At 32.6% G+C, this 11,331-nt stretch overlaps 3 protein-coding genes across 3 annotated transcripts; 1 reads left to right on the top strand and 2 right to left on the bottom strand. All coding sequences in view use genetic code 12, as the record gives it.

Annotated features, from left to right (window-relative positions):
- Positions 1-514: 514 nt before the first annotated feature.
- Positions 515-1,075, top strand: RHB1 (putative GTPase; the record flags this gene model as incomplete). The annotated part of the gene is made up of 1 exon (XM_002548177.1): positions 515-1,075. The coding sequence occupies one exon, from the start codon at positions 515-517 to the stop codon at positions 1,073-1,075; it is 561 nt and encodes a 186-aa protein (XP_002548223.1).
- Positions 1,076-1,493: 418 nt separating this feature from the next.
- On the bottom strand, positions 1,494-2,879 carry MCA1 (Ca(2+)-dependent cysteine protease; the record flags this gene model as incomplete). The annotated part of the gene is made up of 1 exon (XM_002548176.1): positions 1,494-2,879. The coding sequence occupies one exon, from the start codon at positions 2,877-2,879 to the stop codon at positions 1,494-1,496; it is 1,386 nt and encodes a 461-aa protein (XP_002548222.1).
- A 2,870-nt stretch (positions 2,880-5,749) lies between these two features.
- Positions 5,750-11,275, bottom strand: CTRG_02518 (uncharacterized protein; the record flags this gene model as incomplete). The annotated part of the gene is made up of 1 exon (XM_002548175.1): positions 5,750-11,275. The coding sequence occupies one exon, from the start codon at positions 11,273-11,275 to the stop codon at positions 5,750-5,752; it is 5,526 nt and encodes a 1,841-aa protein (XP_002548221.1).
- Positions 11,276-11,331: the final 56 nt, after the last annotated feature.

The raw sequence follows: 11,331 nt of genomic DNA, 5'->3' as shown, positions 1-11,331 counted from the left end.
TCCATTCCATTATATCAATTGGATATCGTTTAGACAAAGCTGAAATACTGGTTAGATTCCTTACCATTGCCATCAACATCATTAACATTAACATCAACATCATTATCTGTTGATACTGTTTACTATTTTCGTTTCAGAATGTCGTGCATCAACCAATTTATTATCAGTAACAAACAAAAAATTTTCCTTTGCTTTTTTTTTTTCTAGTCAACGAAACTTTTTCATCATCATCATCATCATTATTATTCATACCAACATAGTTATCAGTAAACCTCCAGCATCATTTGATAATCATTTTAGCACCGCCTAGGGAAACAAGGTAATAATAAAAAAGAGAGCTCCTTAACAAATAGAAAATAGGAGATATATATCTATAGTACAACAACAATAACACCAATCATATCAGGCTAATTATTCCAGTCACTTACATCTTTCTGTTTTTTTTTTTTTTTCTTATTTAATTTCAAACCAAGTGGTATTAAATATTCTATATTTCCATAAATTATAAATAACTATGCTGGTAAAAGCTCGTAAATTGGCAGTTGTTGGATCCCGATCAGTTGGAAAATCATCCATGACAGTTCGATTTGTTGAAGATCATTTTGTTGAATCCTATTATCCAACTATTGAAAATCAATTTAGTAAACAAATAAGACTTAATAATCAAGATTATAATATTGAAATATTAGATACTGCAGGTCAAGATGAATTTAGTTTATTAAATGAAAAACATTTAATTGGTATTCATGGTTATATATTGATTTATTCTGTTACTTCAAGACAATCATTTGAAATTATTGAAATTATTAGAGATAAAATTTTAAATTCCATTGGTACAAATAATACTCAATTACCAATGATTCTTATTGGTAATAAATGTGATTTAAATTATCAAAGACAAGTGGAATTTAATGAAGGTCAAGAATTGGCTAAAAGTTTTAATTGCAAATTTTTAGAAACTTCAGTAAGAGAAAATATTAATGTTGATAAATGTTTTGAAACTATAATTGAAGAAATTGAAAAAATTCAAAACCCACCCGTTGAAAAACAACAAGATAAATGTATAATTATGTGAAAACATTTTTCTTTTTTGTTTATTTGTTTGTTTGTTTATCATTGTCCTTATCATCATTATCACCTGCTTTACTTCATATTTATAATGTCATTTCTTTTTCTATAAATCTTTAATTCATTTCATCAGTTTACCTACATTTTTGATTTTTTGTTTGCTTTTTTAATCAGGGTTTTTCTTTTTATCATTATTATTGTTTATGTCTTGCTTATTTGCATTTTGTTGTTATTGTGTGATATCAGGGTTTGACTATATTTTCTTTTATACTAATTCCAATCGATGTTTTGTTATATAATAATTATTACTATTTAAGTGCAATAGATTAATTTAGAAACGATTATTCATTTTGCAAGCAAATACAATCATAATCACAATTTCAATCACACTATTTATTTCTGTATACTCACACGCATACACCTATCTAAACTATAAACTGTAAATTAACATCTATTGGATGAGAAGATGATAATTGAGGCTTTTGACTATATTTAGATTGTAAAATATCTCTCATATTTTGCAATAAACTCAAGTATGATTGGTTTGGATTTTGACCCATAACCGTCAAGAATGCATAACTCATTGCACCAGTAGCAACACCACCTTCTTTAGAATCAGCACTGGTTTGATCATCTTTACATCCACTCATTGAAATAACATCCGCTGGTGAAGTCTTGGTTTGTTTAGTATATTCACTTGCTTTTTCTGCTCTGCCTTTATTCATAAATGATTTAACAGCACTACCAAGTCCAGTGAACATGGCTGATTTATTACCTGATGCATAAGCAATAGCACTTTGTAATAACCCTTCACCACATTCCTTCATTACATTAGGTTCTTTCAAAACCCCTTTAGTAGAGTACATATATGGTAAATCCAAAACAGAACCAGAGTGACATGAATCAAATAATGCAGTTAATCTACAACCTTGAGGTAAAGTTTTAACCATCATTGAATGTAACAAATCATCAACAATAAATCCATTGGTTTCAAAATCCAATGGATAAATAACTTCATCAAATCCATCATCTTCATCATATTGTCCGTTTTCATCTGGTTGATCTTCAGTTTGTCCACCATGTCCAGAATAATGGAAAAACAAACTATCATTAGGCTTAGCATCTTTAACTAACCATTGAATTGCATCAAGAATATTTTGTCTTGTTGGAATTGCTCTTTGAACCCTTTGATCATCAGTTAATTTGACAATATTATCAGAAGAAAATCCACTATTCAATAAAAATTTCTCCACATTATTGACATCATTAATTGGTCCTCTCAATTCATTTTTAGTTCCAAAATAATTGATACCAACTAATAAAGCCTTCTTACGTCCTGAACACAGTGAATAAGAATAATTGTAATTATCAACTCCAAATGATTGAGTTTGTTGTGGTGGACGTGAGTAATGACCGCTTCCATGTTGATGTCCATAATCTTGTTGTTCATCAGTGTATTGGTTTCCTCTGGTAGTACCAGAAGATTGTGAAGTTGAGTTAGATTGCCCATTGTACAGACCCTGTCCTTGAGGAGGGCCAGATGGTCTGCTGTATTGACCTTGGCTAGATCCTGATTGTCCACTGTACAGACCCTGTCCTGGAGGAGGACCAGATGGTCTACTGTATTGACCTTGACTTGATCCATATTGACCTTGGTTAGAACCATATTGACCTGGAGGTGGACCAGATGGTCTATTGTACTGATCTTGATTAGATCCGTATTGATCTGGAGGAGGGCCAGAAGGTCTGTTGTATTGACCTTGATTGGATTGTTGACCTCCGTAAGTATGTCTGCCTTGTCCTGGAAACATGTCTAAGTTGAGTAATATTTGAATTAAAGTATACTTGTCGTACTAGTAAAAAGAAAAGCAAGAAAACGTGATAATTCACAATCAGGTAATTTGTCCTGTTGACTTTGCCTCGTAGGCTGAATTTTTTTTTTCTTTTCTGTTCCTTTGGTTTTGAGATTGGATGGAATTGATCACATTCACACGACTAATAAAGAGTTTTGGGTCGATTCAAGAATTTCATCATTTGCAAATCATGGTGATCCTAAGCCACTTGAATGCATCAAATTCAGAAGATAGATTGGTAAATAAGACAGCTCTGCGACACATCAAACAACCTTTGTAGTATCAATTGACCACTAGTGACAGTCACCACACTATGGACAAATTGGGACCACCACTGAACTGATAAGGTTCAAAGAAGATTCAATGACGTCATAGCATTATTCTTTTGAGTTAGACGGAAAGAAAGAGAATAAACTCTATTGATATATATCGTCAACTATCAATAGCAGGGGAATAGTGGTTTTAACTTGTTCCATTTCAACCATTCCGATCGTGTAGTGGTTCATATAAATGTGTACAGAATTTTCATTGTATTAAAACCACCACGTTTCTTTTCAACACCATATTCACTAATTTTTGTTCGTCAGTAAACGGCAGAACTTAAAGACACAGAAACAAACAATAAAAAAATAAAAGCTGCAAATTGTCTTTGTTAAAAAAAATAAATAAAAAGAATTAAATCAAATGTAAAAAATACACAGCCCTACGTATATCATGTAAAAAAAAGGGCACAGTATAATCTACAGATTGGCTAGACTTTACATGAATGCAAAATGTACAGTTGATCACCGGGATGCAATATTCAATGATCGTTGATCGTTGATCGTTGAAATGATTAATTAATCAAGTACAAAGTTTCATTATAAAAAGATAATTTTAGTTCTGTTTTCAATTTGCGTAGTATTTCAGTGTCAAAATATAAGAGTATGTACACTCTTATGCAATGCAAGTTTAATAGTTTTTATTCACCACTTCTCCCGATTATCAAAACCATGATTGACTTTCTGTTTCCAAATCCATTCATGAAAACAAACAATGGAAACAATAGACAACTAGTATTCAATACTCTTTGCATCAAGTAGAGTTTCTTGTTCAAGTTGTTAATTACTCCTGTGGATGAGGCATTGCTTAAACAGAAGTGAGCTCAAAAATAGCCTTCAATTCAAGGCGTTGAATACAGCTTTTAGAATTTCTTTTTATTCCTTCATTCATTCATTGTTTGAATGAGATGAATTGAAATTCAAATCAAATGTGTCAAAAGCAACTTCCATCTCATTGTTCTTTCTCATTTATATCATAGCGAGCATTATAGTATCAATACAATGATGTACTGTAAGTTCACCAGTTCTTCGGATATTTATTTAACCGAACGCTTCATTGGGTCTGTAGATATGAAAACGCCGTACTGAATCTAGACTTGAACTGAATTATTATTGATATTGTTTCAAAATCGGTGATTCACTCATTCATTATTCCCGAGTTTATTATAGCTTTTTTTTCGCTCTTGTTGTTGCACACATGGTAGCGAGGGTTAGGGCTACAGCCCTAATAGTTTTAGCAACGCACGACTTTTTTATTACAGGAGTTTTTTTTTTTCTTGTTTCTTTCTCGGTCGCAACATTCTCACTCTCACGCATTCACACAATTCTACCAGAGTATAAGTGAAAAAATATTATAAAGATAATTTTCAAAGAAACTTTTCCTACTTCTTTTACTTCTTCACCACTAATTATTAGCAAATAGATAGACAAAAATGCCAGGTGTATCAGTTAGGTATGTTCATGACTATAACTACTTTGGTGTTTTATTCTTGTCTATTGCGAAATAATTCAAAATGAAGATATGAATGATATTATCATTATATTACTACTGTCGTGGTGGATGGGAAGGGTGGATCTTTAAGATTTCAGCCCTTATATATTAAAATAAATTTACAAGATTCATTGAATGCTTTGCATTGATGTGATATATGAAACTAATTCATCTATCATTGATTGTGTATTCTTCGATATGTTCTTTTTATTTTAATATTTCCCAATAATCCATTAAGCATCGACGTAAAAAAAAGTAGTAATTGATTATCTTTCATACTCTTCTGAATTATTCGCAATGACCAATCAATATCATCAATTCATTAAATGAATAAAAAGTTCTTTTTTTTCATACTAACTATTCCTGTTCAAATAGAGACGTTCCAGCTCAAGATTTCATTAACGCTTATGCTCAATTCTTGCAAAGACAAGGTAAATTGGAAGTTCCAGGTTACGTTGATTTAGTTAAAACTTCTGCTGGTAATGATTTACCACCACAAGAATCTGAAACTTGGTTCTACAAAAGAGCTGCTTCTATTGCTAGACACATTTACTTGAGAAAACAAGTTGGTGTTGGTGCTTTGAACAAATTGTACGGTGGTGCTCAAAACAGAGGTTTCAGACCACACAAACACGTTGATGCTTCCGGTTCTATCAACAGAAAATGTGTCCAAGCTTTACAAAAAATTGGTGTTTTGGAAATCTCTCCAAAAGGTGGTAGAAGAATCTCTGAAAACGGTCAAAGAGATTTGGATCGTATTGCTGCCCAAACCTTGGAAGAAGATGACGAATAAATTATTTAATGTCAAAGTTAATTTAATTTTATAATCATTATCATTTCATAATCAAGGATTTGTACATGTATATACATACACACATATCTTTTATTAATTTTCTTTTCAATTTTGTAATATAGTTTCACTTAATATATTTTTTTACGGGGATATTATTACTTTATTACTATAACAATCATTAATTTATATATATATATATATAACTCTCTCCTATTTGTACGTATCAAACTATATCAAGGACTTTTTCAACTATTTCTAATCCCATTTGTTTTTTGACTAGGGTGTTAGCATTCATTGGCAAATAAATCCATGATAATGGTGTTTCATATGGCAAATTATTAATCCAACTTTCAATATCATCTTGAGAATCAGGCAACAACAATTTTTCATTATTCTCTAAGGTAAATTTATTTGCAACTAAATTGAAATCAGAATTAAATGATTTTTCGGTGAAAATATCTTCTGCCAACTTCTTCATGAATTCCAAATCTTTATGGTTATCTACTTTACCTCCATATGTAATGGTTCCAATAAGATACCTAATCTCTTTCCATGGAATTGACTCAGGTTTACCATCATAATTTGCAAATATTTTCTCAATTAAAGATACACCGCATGTAAAATCAGAATCATTAAAATCATACTTCTTCTTGTATGAAACAGGAACATATCTCAATCTTTCAACAAGAACTGAATGATACCAGATCAATAATAAAAGAACGTGTTTCTGTAATTTATCTTTGTTCAGCATGCAAATCAATTTATATGTCTCCCAAACTATTTGCTTAATTCCAACTTCATTCTCAAAATTCAAAACTTTGCACCTCGATATCAAACCAATTGGAACTTTAGAATTATTCTTACATGTTAAAAACACTCTTGTTCCTGAATGCAAATTTGATAGTTTATTTTCAAGTTGTGATAACCAAGCTGGCGACATTTGGATATTTTGAATTAAAATCCATTTCTCTGAAGTAGCAGCCTTTTCAAGCTCTTTATTAGCAACTTGAACACCTTCTTTTGAACCCATCGAAACAATTGACAATGGTTTTTGTTTTTGACTAGAAATTTGTTCAACTTTATATGAGGCATCAAACACATCTGGACATGTCAAAATAACAACATTAACTCCATATTCATTTATCCAATATGGTAAGTCATAAGATGAAGTATATGGAGTAGAATCCTTTTCAAACAAAACAGAAGTAATCTGACTAAAAGAATCAACAAACTCTGATTTTTGTGCCACATCACCCGTGGCTAATAACAACATTAACTTTGAAAGTATTTGTAAAGTCAGATTATCTTGATTCAATTCTATAATATTTTCCATATTCCAACCATCTTCTTTACGTGCCAAACACATATCAAGGATTTGTCCAACAGATTTTTCAAAGTCAACATCGGCAATAATTGTTTCCAACATTCTAATGAATGCTGATTTAAATATATCTCCAATGCTTTCCACATAATATGCTGCGGTTAACACTAATGCCAATACTATCTTATCTTGATATTGTAATGAGCTAGCAACTCTTGCAAATGAATCTTTGTATAAATTCACAATCAAGTCAGTAGGGTTAGAATCAAGATTTCTTCTCAATAATTCGGAAAAATTCTTAATAACTCTGGATAACGAGAAGTTGTAGAAATGATTAATTCCCCCAAGCGATTCAAAAATAGAATAAATGGTTGATAAACCACGAGCAACATCTTGATACTTGGCTCTAGTTTCTTCCACATGATTCATTACTTCAACCGAATGTGCAAGCTTCTCGTTTAATCCATCTGTTTCTATCTTTAAAGTTTCTAAGGTCTCCATAACACTATCATTATCCAATAGTTCACCAGCAGTTGTTCCAAGTGAATTCAACAATTCTTCTTCCAAGGCTTGTAAACGTAATTTCCATTCACCATTAAGAATTACCAATTCAGCTCTCTGTTGCTCTACATCGGGTCTTACCTCTTGCAAGGCAATATCCAATGCTCTATTTTCAAGACTTCCACTAGTAACTGTAAAATTAACAACCGTGGTTCTTGAAGATACTGATGGTGGCAACACCAATTGTGATTCTTTAGAACAAAGAACCAACTTAAAATCAGACGAATAATCAACAATTTGGTCGCCTAATTTGATCATAGTTCTACCACCGTTTCTGTGAACTTCCTTTCTTAAAATATTATCAACAATAGGATCATAATATTCACAATCTTGAATTATCATCAACCCACCAAATCGTAATGCATTCTCTAATTGATTAAGTAAACCATCATTTAAGAAACTGGTCACAGTGACAGATTTACTGGCTGTCGATTTGGCTACTATATCAACAATTGTTGCACTTGGATCAATAATCACCGGATTGTCACTCCATTTCAATAATGCAAAGTTTTCAATATTTAAATTATCATTAATCAATCCTGAATTGACCCAGTGAAGAATCTCTTTTGAACTTGCCAAATAATTACCAATGGTAAGTGCTTCATCATAAGGAATACCCGCATCCTGTAATTTATTCTTCCAGTTACGTAACAACAATTCTCTACCTTTTTGATCATAAAGTCCCGCATAAACAATGAAACCAGCAACCAAAACACTTTCGCCTACTAATTTATCACGCTTAGCACTAAAGGTACTTACCGATTCCTTCCACCTCTCACGTTCTTTGGTAAGATTCTTAATCAATGCCATACTTCTATCAACTTTTTTGTGCACCGAGGCCATTTCTCTCTTGATATTTTCAGTCTCTCTAATCAATTCACTGTAACTCTCTTTATATTTCTCAATACTTTCTTCTAATTCAAAAATCATTTGATCAACTGCTATCAATTGGGCTTTTGTCTTTAAAGTTTGTTGTTCCAAATGTTGAACTTCTTCACGTAATGGTCCAACACTTTGTAAAATTCTCGCATAAGCCAATTGTGCCTGAACCCATTGAAGCAATGGGCCACATGCTTTACTTGCTCTATGGACAAGTTCAAAAGTATAGTCTTCTCTAGCCAAGTATACCTTCTCCATGTATTCACGTAATTCCACTGACAATTGATCTTCACCATTGAAGGAGACAATATTTGGAATAAAATCATCTTTTCTAATAACTAACTGAACATCTCTCCAACTTGACACATTATATCCAAGCAAAATACAAACCGATTCCATTGTCATCTTAACAGCGGCAGGTGGATTAGCCATACTTCTGATTTCCGACAAGTGTTGCTTTTTAATATTTTGAACCCCTCTCTGTGCTTCAAGAACTGCAGGCTCCGCATACTCAAGATCTTTCATTACAATTTCTTTTCTTCGTTGTATTTCAGCTTCTTGCTTCTCAAGTTCGGCCTGAGCATCAATTGAAAATTCTTGTTTTCTCTCTGCTTCATTTTGATCTGTAAGCAACTTATTCAACATTTGTTTAGCCTCCTTATCTTTCACTTTTAATGTTTCTTCCTTTTGTGCAAGTTCGTTTTTTAATTTATCAACTTGAATAACGGTCTCACGTAATTTATCTAAACCAACAGTAATGTGTCGTTGATTATCCTCAAGTTCTTGTTGTTTCTTTGTGAAAAGCTTGGAAAATATATGGACGAGATTCAAGTAATCATTTGGAGTTCTTTCATAACACAATGTAGATCTGTAATCTGGAACGAACCGATGAATGTAGCTCAATACATCAGCTATAATATCTCTCAAGTTTGTAGCTCGTTTTGGCAAGTATGGAGTAAAAGAATTTGGTACCGCATAATTAGAAATATCCACGGGAAGAACTCCAATACGAGCTGATGCAACTTCATATAAACATTTATTGGACCAATCTCCCATCCAACTTAAAACACATCTGTTGAATAATGCAGGTGACGAAATAACCGATTGACTATTACTTTCGGTCGAATCACTAATACTGAACACCACGTGTAAGTTTTGTGATATTTGCTGGGCAAACCAATTGTACAACTCAGCTTCAGTATCTAATAGTAACCCTTGAGAATGGGAAATTTCCAAACAGTTATTCATTAAAGCCGTGTAGTCGTCTCCTTCAAAAAGACCCGGAATCTCTGCATTTGCCAACAATGTATTCATTCTTTCAATAAAAGATGCTTCCAAAATACTCGACTCGTCAATTATGAAACAAATTCTTTCACCATTAACACAGCGAGTTAAAATTTGCCTCAACGTGGAATCAAAATTTTCAATTGTATAATTGGTTCTGACATTCAAGAAGACAACTTTTAAACCATTGATCCAGGCAACAAATTTAGACAAAGTAGATTTACCGCTACCACTAGGACCAACTAATATCATATGACCTTGTGGTTGTCTGAGTACTCTATCAATTCGTAAAGCATGATCCAACATCTCATCATGTAATACCAAATCAACTTCCATTTCTTCTTCACTAAATACTCTTAATCTTTGTGACACAAACGATCTGAGTTCCTTTTCACCAACAGATTTATAATTCAAACTCATCCAATTACTGAAGAATACCGGCTCTTTAAAGCAAGAGATCAAATCGACATTTGGGAAAAACTCTTGTGCGACTTCAGCAAATAATTCAAGAGTCCAACGCTTCTCATCTTCAGATACCAATCTATCATAAAACAATCGTAAACCTTCGTGATACCATAAACGAACAAATGAATGTAAATCCTTATATTCAGAAGACTTCAACGCTTCAAGTAAACCTCTACTCCATCTTGTTAATTCACGAGGTGAGTAAACGTAATGTTTTTGAATCAGTGAATTGAATCTTTCTTTAGTTTTCTCATACACTTGAATACTAGCATCTGTGATTGCTTTGGCATAGCCACGTAAATCAGGTGCACATTTCAAAATGGCCAAGTTGAAAGTCTGATATATTTGAAGCATCGATGTATGACCAGGATAATCAACCATAATAACAGGTACATGACGTAAAAATCTGTCAGATAATCTGTTTCTACCTGGATCTTTTGGTGAATTACAGGCACCAACAAATTGAATATTCTCTAATGTAACCCATTGATTATCTTTGACCCTCCAGAAACCATTATGTTCAATCATTTGTCGGATTAACGAAATGACGTTTTGGTTTCCATACTTATCAACTTGCGGTAAATTAATTTCATCACAAAAAACTACAACCCATTTACCATTGATTCTTGGAGTAAGTTGTACACCACGATTTGTCTTTCTGTATTCACAATATTGATCTAATGACTTCAATAACGATAACGGAGATGTCTCTTTGGAAAAATTCAATGATAATAATTCTAATTGAGGCGATTTTCTTAATGCTTCAAACAACGTCATAGTTTTACCAGAACCAGGTGGTCCACAAAGTAACAACGGACTATGCTCATTCAATATGGAGTACACGAGATTTTCGTGCTTAACCGTATCAAGTGTTGGAACAATAGTATTTGGGTTTGATACTTGGTGAGGTTCAAGTTCAACTCCGGAAACTTTATTATTCCATTCAAGCCATTCACAATCTGGTAAAGAAATAAAATGATCAAATATACTTCCACTAGGAACATCCACGTCTGGTACAATATTGGCATTGATAATGGCTTTTTCAAAGTTGATTCTGCTATCATGTGGAGAATCACCAGCAAATGTCAACATAATCGACAGTAACACCGATTTAATTGCATAATTTTTGACATCAATATCAAATACCTCTTTATCGCTAGCAAAGTCAAGCAATCGACGTAAATATGTTTTCAATGTTATTTCAAACGACCTAATTGCGCGGGGCATGAAAAAATCCATTATATGTTCAAAACGTTGGGCAACTTTACATACACTTGAAAGCAATTCAGATGAAA

This window comes from Candida tropicalis, assembly GCF_000006335.3.
Source record: "Candida tropicalis MYA-3404 genomic scaffold supercont3.3, whole genome shotgun sequence".
Taxonomy (NCBI): Eukaryota; Fungi; Ascomycota; class Pichiomycetes; order Serinales; family Debaryomycetaceae; genus Candida; species Candida tropicalis.
Note: the sequence above shows the minus strand (reverse complement) of the source record. Positions and strands in the feature narration are given on the sequence as shown.